Source organism: Stegodyphus dumicola, chromosome X2 (assembly GCF_044657685.1).
Source record: "Stegodyphus dumicola isolate Sdum_Otavi_A_Nest chromosome X2, ASM4465768v1".
Lineage (NCBI taxonomy): Eukaryota > Metazoa > Arthropoda > Arachnida > Araneae > Eresidae > Stegodyphus > Stegodyphus dumicola.
Genome location: NC_140781.1, coordinates 33,538,167 through 33,561,784, shown reverse-complemented (window position 1 = coordinate 33,561,784; position 23,618 = coordinate 33,538,167). Strand labels below are relative to the sequence as shown.

Here is a 23,618-nt window from a genome sequence, read left to right as displayed (position 1 = left end):
AGAAAATGGAACTTGGGCTCAGAAAGGATGTTTGGTGTTGATGAATACTTCACACATGAGTGGGAGAAAAATGAAATCGCAATAATTAATGTGCCGAATAATAAGTGTTCTCTGCATAAAAGATTAATGAAATGGCTTATCCCAGAAGAAAGTGTGGCAAACTGAGTCGTATAAAATCGTCACAATAGATTAATTGAAACAAGGAACAGCATTCATTTCTTTGTCTTAAAGTGGACAAAAAAGAATGCAAATAAAAGTGAAAAAATTAAAACAACTTTGAGTTGGTTAATCAAATTATGACATAGACTACTGTAGCTCCACGCATAAAAACAGAAGTTTTGCAGTCTCCCTAAGGATTTGGACAACAAATTGATACGTTTCCAGAAGTATGTTTTTGACATATGAAGACCAAAAAATTGTTTTCTGTCATATATTTAGAAATACTGACGATGATCTAATGTTTGATGTGATAGGAAATAAAACAATTGATCTAAAAGGAACAAAAAAGTGTCACATAAAAACAGTAGATTACGAAAGATCTCACCTCACTATAATGCTTTCCTGCTTAGTGGACATTAAAAAATTATAACCCATAATTATTTTTAAAAGAAAGACTATGCTGAAATGTAATTTCTGAAATAGCATTCTCATTGATTTTCACATGAACGGATGTAGGAATGAAAACAGTGTGAAACTATGGATAAGAAAGGTTTGATAAAAGTGTCTTTTGCCTTAAAGAATCCAGAAAAGTCTTTTAGTTTGGGACATGTTCAGATTCCATGGGTCAAATATTTACAAAAGAAGGCAAATGCATCATACCAGTCTAAAAACAGTATGCGAGTGGATAATAAAAGTATGTAAGGAAATTAAGCACAACATAGTTCAAAAGTCATTTAAAAATGTAGTATATCTAACAATCTAGATAGAATGGAAGATAATTATTTACTTATGGATCAGAATAACAATGATGGTGAAGATGAAATTGAATTTGGTGATGTGCTTGAATATATAATGAAAGACGAAGATGGTGAACTTTTTATGTTATCCAATAATGAAAATTTTTAAGTTCATAAGGCATGTCATTTTCTTTTCGTAAGCTCATTTTTTTATTATTTTTAAATCTAGCATTTTTATATCCAGCATATAACATGCACCTGTAAATTTGGATCTCATTTTTATGTTAAATGTGCACATTATACAGTGGAATATGTGGTAAATAATTCTCAAAATGAAATGCATGAAAAATTTTTATTTCAGTCTTTATTGACCAACCAGTTATGTTATTACTGCTGTTTAGCATTACTTATTGTAATAGTTTTGATTTGTGCTGTCTTTTTTGTATAGACTTCCCAATTCACATAGATACAAACAGTTGTATAATATAATAAAAAGGTCTTACATTTTTAAATATGATGTTTTGAAATCTGATTATATTAATTTCTGTGCCAAATTATATAAACAAATATAAGTGCATTAGAGTAGCAAATATAGGATAAAGCCTCTATATATTCCTTGTTTTATAACTAATGCTAAAGTATTTTTGAGTATATCACTTAAATTCTTTATTGTATTTAGGAAATTTATGGATGTTGTCATCAAGTGCAGTGTGTAATAAAGCTTTAAATGAGACAGAAAAACTCTTATCAAAAAGCATTTTCAGGTACTTGTTTGCTATTTAAAATATATATTTTTATATATTAAAAATGTAATTTTTTTTTTTTAATTTTTAAGATATCGCCCAAATAATTTTTTCTTTCGTGAGTTTTAATTTCTAATTTTTTTGTCCATGTAGAATACCACGTTTTGCTGAAGATGTAGAATTTTACAAGATTTCAGATTCATCAAATCAGTTTATAGTTGCAATGGATGGGTCTAAATTTATGGTTTTGGATTGGACACCTGATTTGAACTTTTATGTACCATGGAAAAATTATGTTGACAGTAATCATCATTTAAGGTAATTGCAGTTGGTCTGATAGTAATTATGACTGTTGTTGTCATATTAGCGATAGTGATAAAAATTAATTTATAAATACTAGTGAAATGGGAAATTGATTATTTCTTATTAAATATTCATGCTAATAACATAGCCATATTTTTCAGAGTTCTTTGTTATTTGACAGTGTCTGAACTTCTTCAGCCAATATGGCCCACCAGCGGCCGAGCGGTAAAGACGCTGAACACTGGTAGTTCGGTCCGAGGTTCGAATCCCGCGAACGGGCTGGCTGCATGGGCGTTTTCGTGGTTTTCCCCATGTGTAACGTGTATACGAGCCAGTTTCCCTTAGAAAGTCCTCCACGAAAGGCATCCCTCCCCTTAGGCAGATAGCCCTAGTGTGCTTTGCCATAATTAAATACACACATACACACACTTCAGCCAATATGAAATATATTAACTAGAGTACAAAATTTTGACTTTTTATAGTGTCATATGCAGTTGAGGATCAGTGGTCCTTAACCCTTTGATGCGCGCGATATTATTTTTATAATTTTTTTAACTAAAAACTCTAGAAATTGAATATTATGATCCTAGAGATGAATAATATATGAATTAAAAAAAATCTACTCTTGCCCATTGTTCTGTGGGTGGTGGTCGCATTGTGAAGCCACCGCACGTCTAGGACTTTGAATCTTACTGATGTAGTAGGGGAAAAAATCTTGCCATTTTCTGCACGTGTTTCCAATAAATGATGAAATTTACGGATTTTAAAAAAATGTATGCAAGAATTGCATTATATATAATTTTTTTACATTATTTTACAAAGTAAATCGTCAAAAAAATTTAAAAATAAACATTTATGTAATTTTTCTATAGCAGTGAAAATATAAGTACCTACATAATAAGGAAATTTGGATAAATGGATTAAAAAACTCAATAAAATAAGGATAAAAAAGAACTCAATTTTTTTTTAATTCAAAGAACAAATATTTTTTTGTGACACTGTTCAAAGCATGTTTTGTCTCTTTGGTACATGCATAGACCCACATTGCACGTTTCGCACATACATCTTGTTCTATGAGGTTTCTTCCTTGTGCTACAAAATGTGCACTGCCTGGATTTAAATTTCACTGGTATATATCCAGTGTTATTTAGTTTCTTTTCATCTGGCACATGAAATTTGTGGCTTTTTATATTAATGGGGAAGGGGCTTTGTCTTTTTGGCTTTGTACGGATCGTTCGTTTCCCATTCATACTTATTTTATTCGTATTTCGTCCCAAAATATTCAGAAAATATTTTTAATTTAAATAAAACTTTAACGCAATTTCTATTTTTAATTATAGCAAAGTATATTTACATTAAATTTAAACCACAGGAAATAATTTATAAAATAACAGTGCTAGCTTAGGGAGCAAGTGTGTTGATGTCAGAGAAAAGTATTTGGAAAAGAAAGATCTTTTTACTGGGCAGGTGCATGTATTGTTTAGTAATAAAATAACTGTGTGGTTTCAAAGCCCTTTATCTATATCCGGGTAAAAATAAACATTCCTATTTGAAAAGCAAGCGAACGCCATTGAGAAGCAAACGCCAGTGGTTTGAAGGTGCGACCACCGAGCCTCTAGAGGATTGTAAGCATTGTGACACAATGCTCTAGTGGCGCAGTAGTCGCACCCTGAAACCACATAGCAAATGCCATACATATAGAGATTTTTTTTATATATGCAGTTTAATTACTGCAATTTTTTATTGTTTATGATAGAAATCATGATGTGCGATGACTAACTTTTGAAATTTAAAGTTATTTATATTAATAAAATGAAGTTATTTTGTCTCATCGAAAACGAATTTTAAAAGGCAGATCTGAAGTATTACTACCTAAAACATATATGATTCTACAGTCATTTTGTGTTATTTAGATGCAAAAGATCAGTAATCGATTCATTTTCACTCAAAAATTTCAGAAAAAAGAGGAGAAAAAAAATTCGGAAAATGGTGATTTCAGGGCGCGACAACCGCACGTCAAACGAAGTGTTAAACTATTTTTGTAGGGCTTAATGGAAAACTGCGAAGTTCACATGCATACTTCCATGTAAAGGCTCATCTTCATGAGAAGACATATCCCTGAAAGTATCTCTTGATATCTAGAGTGCCTGCACTAATCTGTGTGTACAAGGCAACATATCTCCTGTGCGTGAGATACATGTCGGTGATCATTGTGCATAATGGGATACATTGTTAATGGAGACATAACGGGTGGCCATAATTAAACTCACAGTGCTCAGTGTTCTGTAGCGAGATCTATTTGTGAGAACGAAGCCACATTTTGTAGTAAAATTAAACAAGATGGGGAATGAAGGATTCCGAGAAAAAAAAATTAGTTCCAAAAGTCACCGCTGGGGGATTTTTTGGCACTGTGTAATAGAAAATAGAGTGTTAACAAATGCAAATCAATACGGAAATTACCTTTTATTTTGCATTAAAATGAAGTTCAATGTGGCTTCCGTTGTTGTGGACCACATATTGCATTCTGTTGTGCACAGTATGCACAACAGCAGAAAGTAACATGTCTGCAGGAATCTCCCATACAGTCTGTGATATGTTATCCTTCAACGTAGCCAGGTACAGGACCACTCCTTGATAGACCTTGGACTTAAGGTAACCCCATAGCCAGAAGTCACAGGGGGTAAGATCAGGCGACCGAGGTGGCCATGCAGTGGAAAAGTAGCGGCTAATGACTCTCTCTGTTGTGAATTTCTGTCGTAGCATCTGTTGCACCCGTACAGCAACGTGTGGAGGGGCTCCATCTTGAATGAAAATGATTTCCCCCAGGCATTGTCTTTGCTGAAGTGCCGGAATGACAAAGCTGTTCAACATGTGGCGATATTTCTCTCCGGTAACAGAACAGGTTTCCGGTCCTGTCGGGGTAATGTTCTCATAGAAAAATGGACTTACGATAAATTTTATTCCATATTAATTTGCATTCGTTAACACACTATCTTCTATTACACAGCACCAAATATTCCCCTAGCGGTGACTTTTGGAACTAATTTTTTTTGCGGAATCCTTCGTCCCCCGTCTTGTTTAATCTTCCTGCAAAATGTGGCGTCATTCTCGCAAATAGATCGCGCTACAGAACACTGTGAGCACTGTCAGTTTAATTTTGGTCACAGCCAATGATACTGCATATGAAAATCGTATGTCCTAAAACCAATGGCAGCTAACTGAAACAATGTTTTGCTTACTGAATAATATATGCTATAAATTGTTTGGAATTTGTGTTCTTATTTTAATAAGTGATGCAATACTTATTTTGGATCTTAAATTCTAATTAATTTCTTTATAAATATGCTGAAAAATAGTTTTTTTCACCTTCATACAAATGATTTGATATTTTAAGCTATAGAACAATATTTTTTTTTCACCTCATTTAGCAGTAGCTAAATCTGGTAGAACATTTTTTCTTCTTTAAGGGGAATACTATATTCTTGTTCTGAGAAGACTGACAAACAAGAAGAGCTTTATTTATCATTTGTTTGCATTTAATTATATATCCAATTTTCTATTGTTAATGTTTTTTCAGCTTTGGGACTAGGTCTAGCTATCTTGATTGCTTGGCTCTTTTACCAAAGTGTTTAAATTTTATGTGAACCAGCAGATTGTGAGTTTAAATCTTGCTGAGCTATTTTCTGATTATTTTTAACTGAAAATGAATATTTTAATGTTTCTGTCCTTCTGTAATTAAAAGAGTTTATTTCTATAAAAACAATTAAAATTTTTACAGGTAACAATAATTTTGTATTATTTTATTATTACACATAAAATTTTTATTGATTAATCATTTACATAATCAATTTGTGTTAGTTATATATAAATATAAAAGTTAAATTGTTACACCATTTTTAAAGTGAGAGAATTTGTTTTTCCTTTTTCATGTGCTTAAAATGATGCTTTATGATTCTAATTATCAGTAATATATGTTATATTTTATGCACTGTATTAGCGGTATTCAAACTAAGGGTTGTGATCCCATTTGATTCCCATAAAGTTTGAATACCATTGCTCTACATTAAGTAATCTATTTATTTCATAACAATCAATTCGATTGAAAAAATCATATATATATATATATATATTATCCTCCCTTTATTCCAAAAATAAAAAAGCAATAATTTTTCTCACGTAATCTTTACTCGCTGTAATTCTGAAAAAGATCAGTCAGCTAGTCTGTATTATGCACTTAATCTTAACCCAACATATTAATCTGTCATATGATCTGAAATGTAATATGGGATAAAAGGTCTTTGCTGTGCAGTCTCTCTCTCTCTTTTGCCTCTATTCTTCCACGTAACTCTTTGTTTTGCCTTTTGGCTAACTACACTGCTATCTAAAATGCGATACTCTGTATAACATTGTGGGGTGTTTATTGCACCCATGATCACGTGCAATGAAGAATATTTTTTCCATAGTTAGTTCGTGTCAAGCAATAAAAATTATGTTCAATTCGGACACTCCTATACGTCTGTGCTTCGTTATGCATCATCAAACTATGCACCAAAACAACTGCTCAAATCTTTTACAGCTATCAACCAGTCATCAAGATAATTACAGTTTTTGTTATTACATGTATATGGTTTATGTTTTTATTTGTTTTTCAGATTTTGCATTTTTATTGGCATTTTAATAACTGTTACTGTCTGTCTGCTGTTAAATGTCGTGTTTATTATTACTGTTAATATTATTACAACTTATTTTGTAAATTAAGCCTCTAAAATAAAGGTACTGAGACTTTGAAAATTATAATTGTTGAGACTGGTGGAGTCTCCTTTTGGATGCAAATCACATCATTTGCTTTGATTGCTGTGATTGGCTTAGTAGCTCAGAGAAACTTATATACCTGCCTATGAGACAAAATGCTGTTAAGTGACATGTCTGCAAAGAGAGACTACTGTGTCACTCAGCAACTTTGTCTCCTCATTTAAATGGGCCTTTAAAGTACATCTTGATATCTCTGTAATTGGACACAGATCTGTTGAATGCATGCTGGCAATGTACCTGTTGATCTCTTTTTGTTTCCATAACATCACATCAGTGCTTCTGTGATGGTCATATTCCCTAATATTAGTTTTTGTTGCAGATTAGTGAACCATAGGTTTTGTGGTTATGTAGGCCTTTCTTATTAGGCCATCTGTTTTTAATTATCTATGATGCAAAATTTCAAATGGTTGATGCAAGCTCTGAAACTCGGCTAATACGGCAGTAACATACAGGCAGATATCTTGAGAAACAGTTTTGCATCTACTATCTTATCCCAGGTTAGTAGGAACAGTTTCAGTCTTTAAATGGTTTCTAGAGAATACTGTCTGCCTTGAAGCCAACCATTTTGCCTCCACCAACTCCCTACCACAAAGTTCTTCTAAATCATATTTTGATGGCATGTGAAGTTTTTTACTCAATAAACAGTGTTATCAATTCTTGAATTTAGATACATGTCAGGCCTTTGGACAAATCTTAAGCATTTTTGGCATAGAATTAATTTTAGATATAGAATTTTTGCAATAATAAATTATTCATTTATTTATATTCTGGAAAAAATTGTTGTTCATTTACCACGTTTTGTCTCCCACAGAACACATTACTGAAATTAATCACAACAATTTTACCTCAGACTATGTGTGGCTTTGTTGTGTGGCTAATGTTGCCCATAAACCAATGTTTCCATTTTTTACGAAGAGGAAGTTTCAAAACTCAGTGTACTGTATTTATCTTTCTTGCATGATTAAAATTTGGTGAATGCATAGTCTTAGCCCATGATCAACATAACATTACTCCGCATTTCCAGTTTAAAAAAGAATGCTTACAAAGTTCAAAATTCTGATAATTTTCTAAAGGTGGGGTTTTTATTTAATATTTTCATGAGACAGAATAGCAAGCTTGCAGAATCATAGCATTTAACCACATAAAAGAAAGCTTTAGGCATACATAAATGAATAAATTCAAAGGAAATATAAAAATAATAAATTCAAAATTTTTCAAACGTTTTGATTTGCAGAAAAATTAATCTTACAGAAAATGCCTATGCATTTTATATTTTAAATTGTAGTGTCAAATGCTTTGATATTTAATTTTGTGATTGTTTTTTAATCTGTGAATTTCTTTTATTCCCCGTAAGTATGTATTATTGAAATTATTTGTTTAGCACCAATTAACACATTTGATTTAATGTTATAATTTTTATATCGATTTCATTTATTATATATAGTGTCATCATGGATGGACAGTTTGTTGAAGGCAGTACTCAATTAGTTATTTCAAGTAGAAATGCATCACATTCTAAGGTAAAATGGTTTATTAAACAATAAATTAAAAATCTGATTTATATATTTTGGAGTCTCAAAATTTCTTGTCATCATTTTAGGTTATTGGTCTTTGTTTGTCCAGTGGAAAAGAAGTATGGTCTTTCACATTAGATGGTGGTGTAGTAGTTGTATCTGCTGTTAAACTGCCTAGGTTTTTTGGTGACACAGATGGCCTTATTTTAAAAATATTGCAATCTTTCCCTTTATATGAACAAGAAAAGCATGACCAGGTATGATGTTTTAAAATTATACATTGCCATGTAATGATACTTTGTATATCTGAAACAAATAATCTTTAACTTAATCGTTTATCCAGAATCCTCATAATAGTTCTAGTAATACTAAGGACAAGGAGATCACAAAGAATCTAGATACACAGTCCTTAGAAGAAAACTATGTGTTGGTAAAGTGTGGAAGAAATCCAGTTATGAAAACAATTAGTACTGAAGAAATTCTGGCACATTGTAAAGGTAGTATATTGTTTCTTAGTTTTCTTTTCTTAATGATACACTTCTCCAATTTAAAATATGGTTTTATTGCAGCATATACTGCTATTTAAAAAAGGTATCAAATATGTGTATTGCTGCATTATGTTTAGTATTTAAGATCAAAAAGTAAGTTTTGCACACATATAATTAACTCCGTTCCCTGGAGGGTAGATGCAGGAAAACCTGTGAAGCTACTGGCTAGCATCTGGACCTAGGCAGTTTTGGCCACAGGGATATAAAATCACAAGCTTGGCTGTTCTCCATAACATGTAGGTGTTCCTGACTTTATTTATTCTACATGTGTCCTGACTTTTATTCTACGTGTGTCCTGACATTTACATGTGTCCTGACTTTATTTATTCTAATGGCCCACAGGCTAAGGTGATGTAAGCCCTGTTATAAGACCAGTGCAGCATCGTGTGTCCCATGTAGTACTTATCGAAAATGGCTAGATTACTAATCTTTCTTCTTAGAATTTTATTACAAACTTATTCTTTTAAAATGAAACTAATTCTAGTGATGCCAATCGCATCAAGAAAATTATTTTGTTATACTTGTTGCCAGATTTGCTTTGTGGCTACCTAAAGGTGGAGTAATTATGTGACAATCCTCCCACCTTTTGATTAATAATATACAATTAGTAACCAAAACATGCAATAAAGTTCTCAGCTCAACATAATAATTCATTTTAAAAGTTCATTCCAGAAATCTAGAAGGTCACTTAATAGTCCTTCCACTTCTTAAGACAGTTTTTTTGGTTCATTGGTGTGGCAGGAAGAGATTTATCAAGCAAAGAAAGTTTCCCTTCTTCTTTTGGATCCTCTTTAACTGATAAAGATATCTTCTGGGGAAAAAATTTTCTGAATGGGTCATACTATCTCACTATAAGCTAGCATCCTTCCACCACAGAAACCTTAGAAGATGTCTGTCATCTTGATCCACAGAAATTTGTAAAAATGCTTTCCGTATATCTGAAATAATGACTATCCTCTTCTCTCTAAATTTTAGCAGTACTGCTGAAAGCAACTCTAGAAGATCTGGCCCTTTGCTAAGTAGTCATTTAAGGAGGAAAATTTTTCTTTTTGCAAATGCATCAAATGCTGTCTAACTGATGTTGAAGAATTTTCTTTAAAAACTGGTCAGTGTGGAAGGTAGTGTATTTTTCCCTCCGCTTCATTACTCGGTACTTCTTCGACCATTCCCAATTGTAACTAATCTCACGTAAAGAAACAACAATAACTGAGATATTTATCACCATAAGAGTATTTTTCTTCTTTATTGATCACTGGATTATTTAACCAAACCCTTAACAATTTTTTGGGAAAGCACAATTCCACAAATGGGAATAACTTAGCAGCATACTTGTTGGTAGTTATATCAATTAACTCTAAAGACCTCAAATGGGACTCCAATCTATCATACAGCTACATAATATTCATCTTTGTTTTCACATTGCTAGCATTTTCTGTTCAAAGTTCATAGCACAGACATAATATTCACCAATTAGCTCTTTGCGGCCAAATTTTGGTTTTTGGCTATAAATGGCTTTTGTATAATTATCAGCAGTTGGTGGATAGCTATGTATAATTTCTCAGGCTCTTTAGTATGAATATGAGCTGTACCTAATTTTTCTCAGTATCTTTCAATTTTCTTGTATTAAACATCAAAATCTTCAGATTTGGCATCTGTTAAAAGCAGTACAAGTTTTATCATCTAATTCAGACAAATCTGTAGCAGTTCTCTGTAAAGAAGAAAATTTAATTTCAATTTCCACACATTTTAAATCTAGGACATTAAAATGCACTGTTAACAAATTGTAGCACTTCGTGAACATTGCTGTTACGGGTGTTCTTCTTTTAATAATATTGTTGCATTCCTTACGGGTTCATGGATTTGGAGTGCTTGACGACAACACTTGATGAAGTTGATGAACAACTTGATGTAACAAACTTATTAGCCAGTATTACTCAGGACAGCTCAGAAAACAGGTTTATAGTCATCAAAAACCTATGACAGGGATGCTGAAACAATCAGCAACACAGCTATCAGGTTATAATGGTGAAGACAGCTTCATGGCAATGCACTAGAGTACAGCTCCCGACTCAGATCATTCTCGGAACTCATCGTACTCTCGAAACTCCACATTACAATTCGCGACGCACTCAATGATAGCCTCAACGAGGCACTCTCAATGCACGAACTCAATAGACTGATGATAAAACTCAATATACCATGAGATACTTGATAGACTCACGATTGACTGACGAGGCAGTAGACTATGAGACACTAGATAGACTATGAGACACTGACTGACGATCAACTCACTCGACTGACTCTGACTGCTATTCTGCATGCATGCATGCAGGGTTTATATAGCTTTTGGGCTGCCTTTGAGAACATTCTGGTCCAAACTGGTAAGACTTCGTTCTAGAAGGTTCTCCATCCGTCTATGGCAAAGCACCAATTTTGCCAAATGGATGATTTCTCACCAAATCTGGCAACCCTGCCTTTCCTTGCCATCTTCTGGAAACCCTAAACCCGCCTTGCAGGGAAGCTATCTTACCGCAGCTGGGTATTTCGTAACACTGGCCCCTTCCTAGGATTGCACGTCCCAGGAAGTACAATCCTTGGTCAGAAGCCAAATTTGATACAAACAAAACATAGTAAAACAAACAGATAACACAACTAAAGAAACAAATACTTATGCTATGTACAAGTTATATACACAAAGTAACCGCATAACAATTTTAAATTATATAAAGTTCAGAATGAATTTCAATTTCAAGCTTTTCGTTAAGTTATACCTGGGGTAAATACTTTTCCACTGCAGTTCACAGATGTTTTACACATCACAGTCCGAAGATTCAGTTCCTTCAAATTTTTCATCCACAAGAAGATCTGAAACAGTTTGTTCACCACTCTGTAGTTTATTCGCATCATCTGTACAGTTCACCTTGGTATTTTTAGCAGTTTGTACATGCTTATTTTCCTCTATTTCCTGAAAACCAGTTCCGATTTTTGCATCAGAGCTTTGAACAGATTCCAATTCTTTACAAGCAGAAAGAAGTATTCTGGTGTAGAATGAAGTCCATGTCTACACAACCTGCACTATGAGCCACACACCCAGTTTGTGTAGTGGGTGTATTTTCTTGCAGTACTGGAACACACTGCTTAAGCTGTACATCGGCTTCTCCCATCTCTGCATCAAATGCAGTTTCAGATGGTTCAGTACTTGCTGACTGCAACTTCGTAACTTCACTATCAGTTTCTACGAGCTTCACAGTCGCATCTTCACTTTCTTCCACTTCAGGCACTTGGGAATCAAAAGCTTCTTTCCCGTCTTTTATTCCTTCATATTTTTGTTCTTTTTCTTTGATGTCAGATGTTTCATCTTTCATTTCTTGATCTTTCTTGGACAATTTTTTAGCTGCAGTTTTCATTTCTTCAACCTTTGATTCTTCGGAAGCCACTTCCGTCATTTCCACATCATCTTTTCCTTTACTCTCATTAAGAGAAAATTTGCCTGACAGACCCACCTCCTGCCTAATATGGAGCTCGTAAGTTGGGGTTTTGCCTGGTTGTGCATCTATCTGAGATCACTTACCGGTTATTAACAAAAGTTACATGCGGTATAAAACATGGCTTTATTATCAAATAGGCCAAAAAATTGCAAGATTACTAGTCCTGCAGTTAAGGCAAAGCACCTTTAAAAGTTTTCTTCTTGGATGATTCTGACATGTACTTACAAACCTGTGAAGTTTTGATGTTGCTTCAAATGTTAGATAGCTGTAATCTAATCAGTGAGTTGAAGATGAAGAGAAACACACCAAAGTGAAACTTAAAATTAGCAAAAGAGCAACCTTGTATTTGGCATATATTTAATGGAAACAAGTGCTGATCAAACAAGGCAAACAAGTGCTGCTCCCTCCTCATTTGGAGGGATTCTGCAAATATGGGAGAAGTAAACAATTGTATTGGTACCAATATCTTAATTTTTTAATGTTTCTATACTGTTTTTTTTGGATGCTATGCTTGTTTTTGCTTTACTTTTGGCATAAATACCCATTGTTTTTGGTATAAAACAGTCGTAGCTGCTCCTTTCTTTGCAGAATTTTTGTTGTTGTTTCTGCCAAAGAAAGACCTGTACATATTTGCTTTCAAAATTGATAGAGTTTCAATTAAATCTATGCTAAACTCAAGGTTTTTCTTTGCCTAATTTTGAGTTGAAGTGCACTGGAAGCTGATTGGCAAAACTTTGTACACTGTAGCATCATATGTAGTCTTGGTTTGTTATCAGATGTATGTGCCTATTTACAGAAAACGTGACTGTATCTGAAGATTACGTGCATGATTGATGACTGTTTTTGTTGAAATGTATGATATTGTAAATCGCGAAGTGACAGCAAGCTTCAGAACTCTGCTTTCACGAAAAGCATAGCATCTCAACAAATTGTCACTTATAAAGTAGGCAAGAGCAGACTGTGAGAGAGTACTTCTTTATATTTCTCTGTTATGCATTCAATAATGCATAATATGTTATGCATTCAGGTTACTTTATTGTTTCAAGCTGTATATGAGATGGCAGTGGGTGTTGAGGTGACCCATTGTCATCTCATATACAGCTTGAAACAATGAAAGTAAATTCTTTTTTATGGACAAGTCATGATTTAATCTTCAGAATAAAATTTAATAACTTTTGCTGCACAGGAAAACTGGAAATTTGTGTCATGCCATAAATATCATTGTATAAACATAACCTGTTGTCATTAAATATCTGAGTGACAAACACCCACCTATGAGAATCATTATAAATATTGTGTTGTACTGGTGTGTGCAGTATAGCACTGAATTGAGTTTTGCCTATTTTCTGCCAGGTAAAGGAAATCACTATCAGACTCCACAATACTTTGAATCAGCATACGGCTATTGTAGAAATGTGCTAAATTAGTTTGAAGGTCAGGTTTTTGTATATAATATTTTATAAATATTGTGTTTTACTGGTGTGTGCAGTATTGCACTGAATTCAGTTTCACCTGTTTTCTGCCAGATAAAGGAAATCGCTGTCAGACTCCACAATACTTTGAATCAGCATACAGTTATTGTAGAAATGTGCTAAATTAGTTTGAAGGTCAGGTTTTTGTATATAATATTTGACAGGGAGACAAAAGCATTGTTTTCCAGATGTTATGTTGTTCAACTAGTTAGGACTGTTATACCTTAGGACAAGAAAAGTCTTTTCCCTCTGGAGAAAAGTGACTAGTGTTTGATGGCCTTTGAAATGAATAGGGTTTTACTAAAAATCTATGCCAAACTAAGCTGCCTTTTTTGCCTAATTTTAAATTTTACATTAGCATGTTTCTGTTCTATTCTGTTTGATGGTTAATTTTGCTGAATATCTAAATGTCCTATTGGTTCATTCATCTGGTCCATTTTGTTGTAATTTTATAGGAAATGCAATAGTGAAATTCTACTCTCCCCCCCCTTTTTTTCAGAATATCTTTGAAAACCGCTTTTATACTCCAGTCCATCGTAGCTAAGAACCTGCTTTCATTATATTTTCTGTTTAATTCTTGGAAAAAATGCAGAATTTTTCAGATTAACCTGCATCTTCCAACGTATGTTTTAGAAAAAATACTTTTGTGTACTTAAAATAGTTGTTAAACAAAATATAGGCCCACAAACATCAGTGTGTATGAACTCGCCTCTATCTTTCATAGAATTATATTGGCTTTGGGATGGCAATCTATGCTGTTTGAGCACACATCCATGACAAAATTGACTATCAAGTTCTAATTCTCTTCCATGGGAGTGGAGCAATTTTTTCACATATTGTAGGCAAATGTCCTCACCTCCCACAATGTTGAAGAAATTCATTGAATTGAACATCATGGGTGACAGTATTAACCACACTGTCTCTCTTAAATAATACTATTTTGCACAAAATAAATTGTCATTATGTATTCTGGCAGCATTAATATCTTTGGGTTTAAAAAAACTGTATATATCACTTGACAAACTAAATTCTGAACTCTGACCTACAGCTTGACGTACTGAGAATAGGTTTCATGAAGCATCTAGAGCATGAGTACGTTTTCCAAAATGCTGAGCATCTAGAGCATGAGTACTTTTTCCAAAATGCTGTTCTTCCACTTGATATACCCAAACATATCCACATTTATTACACCAAGCCCATGTTTTTCATCATTGAACTACATACAGCCATAATTTCTATTGGTACATTGTAAATGTCTTGAATAATCATTTCTGTTAGTAATATGTTATGTAACTCCAGTATCTATAATCACTGATGAAAGCTTAATCATTGCTTAATTTTCTGTCATACACAGCATCAATACTGTTTTCCTGAAATTTGTACTTCTTTTTCATGTCATATTCTCCACACTTCAAACAAGTGTTCTCTTTCTCCTGTTTATTTAGAGTTCTATCTGATTTTGACACACTGTTTCTTCCTGCATTATATGTTTGACTTTTCCCAATACAGTAAGACCCCGCTTAACGCTGTTTCGGTTTAGCGCTCTTTTATTTCAGCCCGGGGATTCCACGAAATCGCTCGCAGCATATGGGGATTCCCCGAAATATTATGCAGCGATAGGTTTCAAATACATATCCGAAAGAGTGTACTTGTATTTCTTGTTTGGTGCGGTATTGTACAGACATATTTTGAAGGGGTAAATGTGGAAGATGAAGAAATAATTCAAGAAGCAGCAGCTAGTCTTTCTAATGATGAGCTCAAGGAATTAACTGAACAAGAAGAAAACAAAAATGTTGACAGCAGTGATTTAGAAGAAGAGCAAAAAGAACTTTCGATGGCATTTGTAAAAAGGAGTTTGTCTACCATAACTGAAATAATGGATCAATTCATTGAAAATGATCTGAATTTTGACAGGAGCTCAAAAGTAAGGCGTGGTGTTAGAGATGCTCTATCCATTTATGAAGAACTTTTAAGATAACAACGCAAAAGAAAAAGGCAAACAACATTAGATGCTTTTGTCACAAAAAGGCAGAACACTGAAAATGCGGAAGGCTAACTAAATATGACTGACTTAGAATTTTATTTGTTTTTTTTTTAAGAATATTCGTTTTGTTATTTATATTTTGTTTTTATTTTTGCAAGAAATAAATGTTTGGTTTTATTTTTATTAAAAAAACATACTTTTTAAATTTAATACCTAACCAATTTCCTAGCCATCTTTCCCAAACCCCAATATTTACATGTAAAGATAGCCTTGTTTAGCGCTGTTTCGCATTACGCTCTACTTTGATGGAACGTATCCCCCCGCGTTAAGCGGGGTCTTACTGTATTAGCTTTGGCTACCAGCACAGTAAATTCATTTCCTCTGGAGGCATCTATTGACTTTCTTTCCTTGTCAAAAACTGAAAGCTGCATTTGTTCAGGCAGCATTTGCTGCTCTTTGACTAATGTACATCAAGCAACTCTAATGGTTCAAAATCATTTGGATGTTATTTTGCTCATAATAATGTATTCTTTACATTTTGATATGTAATTAGCATATACACATGAATTTTGCTATAAGTATGGCCGTTGTAATCTATCAGATCACCAGTAGATGATTACAACTGCAGCTGCCATACATATTGAGCTTATATATTCTCCTGTTCAAACAACTTGTATAGTTTTAGCCATATTTGCCTGGCCATTCTGCTAATGGATACAAAATCACAAATTCTGAAACATCCAAGAAAAAATTCCATGTGCTGCTGTATTACGCTTATCAAACTTGGCCAAATATGATAAATCATATTTGGCCAAGTTTTTCATAAGCCATGCATGAATATGCATTCATGCATGGCTTATGAAAAAATGTTATAAAAACATTTGTTGCCATGAGCAAAAAACTTAACAGTCGGAAAAGGAAATAGGATTTCAGAAAATAAATAACGTCAGCAATTATTTTCTAAATTCCACTGCATTTACTGGCACTGTTTTGCTGTAGTTACCATATGAGTTATAATGTGCAGAATAATGATTTTAGGAATAATTAATCCAACAAGAATCAGTGTAATACCACACTAATTCATGTGTAGCATAATATCATGCTATTATCACATATGGCATATCACAATTATAGCTTCGTATCATGCTATAATCTTACATTATGCCTAGTAGCCTTGTTGCCTTATTACCTAGTAATAGTAGTTACCATGTTTAATTAATTTGGCATACACTGTGTATGCTTGTCTTCATTTGTATGAGGACTGGATAGTCATTAAATTCTTGGCTGTGCAGCTCACTTTTAAATATATATTGCTATTTTATTTAAATTTCTAGTCTTGTAATATTTTTTATGTTATTCTTATATATTATATTTGTTTAGGTAATATTTGCAAGCCAGATGTGTATACTACAAATGCAACTGGTAAGATTTCTTTGAAATTATAATAATAATGAAGTTTTTGTATTTGAAAAACCAGTGATTTTAAGGGCAAAATGATTATATTTTGTGTGTATTTTTGCCTGTGATTCTATTAATGAGAACATTATTCTTTGTGAGTTAAAATCAATCAAATAAAAAAACGTTTTGTGATTCGTTGGTTTTATTTGTTTATGGCAAAGCATGCTATCTGCCAGTGGAGGAGATAGACTTTCTAAGCCTAGTATTTAACATTATACGTAAGAAAAATCACAAAAATCTCACGCAGCCAGCCCACTTATCAACCAAGCATAGAATGCACTAGGACTGAATTACAGTCTGTTAATTTAGAATTGGCCCTCAAGGTCATTTCTTCCTCCAAAACATGACTCATAATCATGGTAGCACCTGCTGCAGAAAAATAGGTTGAGACCTCTTGTCTTCTGAAATCATTTTATTTCACTCTGTGCGGCGATGATGGCACGTATTGATTGTAAATGAGAGAAGGATTGCTCTGACCTTGAAGTATCTGTTTTAAAAGTAACAGACTATACCAGTATTGTTTTTTTGGCCCAAATCATTTTTCTTTCCTAATAAAATAATTAAGCATTAATATGATGTATTTAAAATCTTATGAGGATTCTGAACTGGCTTCATTAGTAGTTTTGGTTCTGGTGTATTTTGTTTAGTGATGCATATTTTATGTTAGAATTATTTCTGCATTTAATTGCATTTTGTAGCAGAAAACATTAGAAATATGTAATTGTAAATAACATTTTTATACATTAATTTTAAAAATAACTTCTAGTATTTATTGATATGTCATTTGTTTAAAATGCAGATTTTGTTGTATTGGTTTGAACTTTCTTTTTATACTGCTTTATATCAAATAATAACTGACTAATCGATCATTCTTTCCCTTGCTTTTATTTGTAAGTTTTACTTTTAATTTTTTCACACTTTGATTTAGTTATCACATTTCATGCATTTTACCTATCTTCTGGTAATCCTTTGTGCTTTCTGTTTATCCTTTTATTTTTTCCCCCTATGCTATAATAGCACTTACTAGCAATCTGGTAGTTTTATATCATTTCTGGTCAGTATTTTTGTTGAGCCCACTAGTGGCAGAACAGGTTGGCTACATGAGTGTTTCATTGTTTTAACACGAATATTAGTTATTTTTCCTTAGAATATCCTCCACAAGGATACTTCTTTTAAGCAGATAGCCCTCACTTGCTTTGCCATAATCAATTAACCAGTCAGCTGTAATTCTTATATTTATGCATGAGTCACAGTTAAACAGATGTTATTGAAAGCTTTCTATAAAAAGAATTATTGAATAAATGTTAACTAAATTTGATGCCTATGTAGTTTTTAGCAAAAAATATTTTTACATTTAGAATATTTTTCATTCATGAAGCAAGTGCAAACTATGCTACCCTTCCCTGAAATGCATAGTTTTCTTATAAAACTTCAGATTTGAATTTTCCTATTCTGATGGGTTCCGTCCCACTCTCACAGAAAACAAACAGCATAAAATTCTGCTTCTATAGTTAAATACAGCATTGCTATTCTTTTTTTTCTCTCTGTCAGTCAGTATAGGTGACAAAACTAATTTCAGCCATAGAAAGATGTCACAAAATATAATTAACTTTTTAAAGGTTTGGTGCTGAATCTACTTAAGTGTACATAGCTGACTGCTTCTGTCGGTGCTGTAGTGAATAATTGAGACTGTTATTTTATTAATCTTAAGAAAATTATTTTTCATTTTGAGAAAACATGAACTTAGTGAAATCGTGATGGATCTCAGACCTATGCACTTTGAAAACGGAGAAAGTTTAAATTGCACTGGTGAGGGCAACATGAGTGCACATTGAATATTGTGACTATTGGGCATAGGTTAAACAGCAGTGTACAGTGTTTGGTAAAAACTCTTTCATTTTGTAATGTGATTTCTCATAACTAAAGTTGATTTTTAGCACTTTCAGTAAGCAGTAAATACTTGCCTGATTATTATCTGAAATGATTATGGCTCTAGCAAACTGTGTAGGCACATCTTTACGTGAATCGCTCTGTGAATGTTCAGTACAGGTAGTCCACGACTTCCAATGAATGCCATTCGAGAGATCCCATCATAAGTTAATTCTGACGTAGTCAAGAACCTATTTTATTCTTGATATCTTTGATAATATTTTTATAAATTAGGTGTTTAAGACTGCATAAAGTCTATAAACAGTTTAATTTTCTACATACACTTATAAGCACTACACTACATATATATTTTATAAAATTAATGCATTTTCCCTCCTGTAAAGTAGTTGGTACAAACAAAAAATCAAAACCACAACAATGTTTTTAACCTTTTGCCGTAAGCCATTCTCACAGCAAAAACGCAAATTTTCTATTTTTAAATCTATTCCTTTCAGGGTGTTTGATATTTAGAATTGATCTTTTGCTTCTAAAAGTCAAATATAGATGGCAGCACCCTCATAATTAAAGCGTTGTGTTCTCATTTGCTTAAGATTGTTTTTAAAGCATCCAAATTATGGCATTCTAAAATAAAAATATTCTTTAATGTGAAAAATAATCCATCAAAATCTATTATTTAAATCCTAAATAATACAGTTATAGCTTTATTTCAAAGTAAAATTGGGGGAAAAGTTTAATTTTTGCTCTGGATTATAGCATTCTCACATCGCATGCCTTCACAGCTTGCATTTAATTTATGACAGTATGAAGAATTCTTGTACCAGCTTTAGGAACATTTTTCAGTTCAGCTGTCTAAAAGCTGGTAACATATTTGAATGGGTTGTTTATTGGAAACACATGCATTTAAGAGTTAAAGGGTCCTTGCCTAATTTTGTATCTGTATGTGAGAAAAGTTCTTCTTTTTTGTGTTGTGACAGGCAGTTTCATTTGAGCTCTCTGAAAGTTAATAATGTATTTGTATGGGATATTTATTACAAATACATGGACTAGCACTTTTACCTAATTTTGTATCTGTTTGTGGGAATAATTGTTTAGGACTTTTAAAGCAATTATATTCTGTAGATAAATTAAATATAGATAAATTTTTTGGGTTGAATTTGAAAATGCCATGCCAAAGACTTGAAATATCTGAGCCTTTGAACAGATTCCCTCAGATTCAAAAATCTATGACATCCAAGGGCGAAAATGATGAAAGGGGAAGTATTTCTTCTACTGATGAAGACTGCTTGGTTAATAATATATATTTTTTTAAATATTAAATACTTCTCTTGTCATATAGAATATATTTAGTAGAGCTTTCTTTTACAAGATTTGTACCCAATTTAGAAGAATCTATTATATCTATGAATCTATGAGGAAGGAGCAACAATTTTAAAGTCGTGATTAAGAAGTAAATTGCTCGGTATTTGACCATTTCTATTATTAATTCTTGAATTCCAGTTTAAGTTTTTAGCATTGAGATCGTCAGCTATTAATGTGGGGGGGGGGGCGGAAGTCCGCAGAGGTAAGATTGCTGAGATCATTAATATAAAGTAAATTTTGAGGAGGATTGTATACAGAAACAAAGAGATATGCTTCATTCAGGCTGCTATAGATAAGGACAGAGATCTTTTCGATGTTACAAGTGTCCGGAAGATCGAATTTGGAGAATTTAATATGGTTTTTAATAAGAATAGCTGTTCCGTCACCTCTATTGTGAATTCCGTTGTCTCTATGCATAAAAAGCTGAACGTCACAAAATCTGAAACAGATATAGCAGTTGCATACATAAAGATCTACTTGTAAAACCAGATATATTATTTAGATTCCACACTTCTGTATGTAAAACTCGAGTGGCATTTGTAAAATTTCAATCTATAACTGAAAGAAAGCTAAATTTGAGGCTTTTTTTTTTTTAATTAATACAATATAAGTACAGTAAAAGTCCAGAAATCTGCAAAGCTTGGGACCAGAGGTTGTGTGAATTTTGGGACAGAAAAGATAAATCATAATATTCAGATTAAAAGTGCAAAATAAAAAAGGTGTATTAGATACATTTAATTAAATTATTATATACATTATTGCAATAACTTATTATATGCGTTAAATTATTATTACATATATAAATTGATTATATTATTCATTGTATTATATATACACAGCATCGAGGTTTGCCGATTTCGCCTCATGCAGATTTCCGGTTTCAGATTCAGGTGTTAGAATCACTGTTGCTGTAAAATATCAACAGCTTTTCTTTATTTTTCCTGTTTATCATACACAATCGTATCGCAATTCCATACGATTCTGCTATAAAATGCACCTATCTCCATCTTTTGCACTTTTTGCATTACCGTCAATGCAACGTGTTTACGTTTTTTAACGTTGCAAGCAGTCAAATCATGAGTATGTTTCTTATCTGTAATTTTATTAAAAAGGGTTGAAATTTAAAATATTCTCAATTTATCCACAAAATATGCGGATAAAAAAAAGGCAGCACTAAATAATCTCATGATATAACTAAGCTTAGAAAATACAACGTGAATCGTGAACTTGAAAGAAGAGTTGAGTCTGCTTTCTTACCTCGATGCAGAGATTAGAGGAGAAAAAACTTTTATCATGATGTCAATAATTGGATATTTCTGTTATGACTCGTTATTATTCGGCAAGTATTTTTTCTTCGATATTTTGTACTCAATGTTGCAGTTTCCGGAACCCATAAACTGAATGTTTATATTTTGAGAGGCAACACAAATTTCAGGTCGGTGGATTTTCGGTATTTGACTGTATTTATTTCCTTTAAAAATTTCATATGCAAAATTAAGGTAATCAGCAGCTCCAGCTTTAACACAATTTTGAATACCCTCAAAAATTAAATGTATATACTCATAGAAATATCTGGCTATATATTTGGTTAAGATTTATTCAACAGTTCTATCTATGGAGTTCTTGAGCATCTGTTTTATTCTGACTAACTTGTTTAACCGCATTCAGTGGAAAACCTAAATTTTTTGCTCACAGAATATTTATGGCAAATGCTGAAATAACTACAGTAACTCGGAAATATATAATCACCATATGGTTCAATACACTTATGCCAACTAAGCATCATCATCTTCAGACATTCTTCCTCTAGAAGTATAGCTCCAGTTCTCATCTCCAGTGGTGATACACTGCAGAAGTGCATCATCTTTAGCATCATATTAATGGAAGCAGCTCTCAAAAGCATGAATGCATCTTTTCATTTCAGATGGTTAGCCCTTATATATTTTACTTGCACATACTTTACAGAACCTCAATTATCATGAATGATGTGATGGGCTAATCTAACTTTAACTAAGAGTGACCACCTTCTTGACTGTGAAATTCCAGATTTTCCATATCATTCTCCATGCAAGCAATATTGTCTTCTGTGAAAGATGGATAGGCTCCGCATAACAAAAACCACATTTCACTGATCTTGTTTGATGTTGCCATCCTCTGTCTTCCATGTTTGTATACAAGCTAACATCCATCTATTGGTAGCTCAAAGTTACCACTTCATATAACAGTAGGACAATATTAGTAGTGTATGTGATTTGAATGTAACTCTTTTACTCAACAGCTTAATAATTGCAAATAAAAAATACTTTTCAACTTGCTGACTTTCATATAAAGAACATACTAAGAGTTCTTTGTGTTGTTTTCATAGCAGTTTTGTTATTTATGTATATATATATATATGTATAATTTCTTATTCAGTTCTAGTAAGCAATTCTGAATCTGGGTCCTTTGACTTGGTCACATTTACATCAACAGAGCTGGCCTCTAATTCCTCCAGTATCTCTTTAGTAAAGACTGTAATCAAGTATTTGAATATTGAAAGTGTTGCTGCATTTTCAAGATGTAATGGATAAATTTGTTTGCAAATTCCTAGAGAATTTATATTTGAGAGAGATGTGTATTCTGTGATGGGAAGGATACAAAATATTCCTTAGTCTTTCTGTTGCTATGAAGCAGTATGTTTATAATTTATTTTGTTAAACTGTTTATAGGATTTACAAATGTTTAAATAATTTTTTAGATTGTGTTATTCGTTTGAAGAGATTTCAATGTGAATATTTTTATTATTTTTAAATATTTGCTTTTATTTCAAAATAACTTGGTTGTTACCAGTTTGCACATATATAAGAAACATACTGTTCAGTAGTAACTTGACATTCACGGCAGCTTAACATTTATTTTTGTTGTTTCACAAAATTTGTTCTGTAAGAATGAGTTATAAATAAAGTATTAATTATGAATTTGTTTAATATAAATGCATCATAATGTAGCTGCTTTATTAGTAGATCACACTAAAGTAACTCTAGAAAGATGTGTGAAAATTTAAAAATTTATCTCTACATATTTTAAATTTACATAACTGAATTTAATTATTGTACATTACTGGAACTCATACTTACACATGCAACATTCTATTCATTCAATTCTTATTTAG

The 23,618-nt window shown here is 32.6% G+C and overlaps 1 protein-coding gene across 1 annotated transcript in view; it reads left to right on the top strand.

Annotated features, from left to right (window-relative positions):
* LOC118201997 (uncharacterized) overlaps positions 1 to 23,424 on the top strand; it is a 39,628-nt gene extending 16,204 nt beyond the window's left edge. Inside the window, exons 5-11 of the mRNA XM_085809722.1 lie at positions 1,576 to 1,660; positions 1,793 to 1,957; positions 8,199 to 8,274; positions 8,355 to 8,525; positions 8,612 to 8,765; positions 17,141 to 17,182; positions 22,883 to 23,424. Of these exons, the coding sequence (XP_085665848.1) occupies positions 1,576 to 1,660; positions 1,793 to 1,957; positions 8,199 to 8,274; positions 8,355 to 8,525; positions 8,612 to 8,765; positions 17,141 to 17,182; positions 22,883 to 23,037 (848 nt within the window). The 3' untranslated portion in view covers positions 23,038 to 23,424. The remainder of the gene's footprint in view (positions 1 to 1,575; positions 1,661 to 1,792; positions 1,958 to 8,198; positions 8,275 to 8,354; positions 8,526 to 8,611; positions 8,766 to 17,140; positions 17,183 to 22,882) is intronic.
* The last annotated feature ends 194 nt before the right edge of the window (positions 23,425 to 23,618 follow it).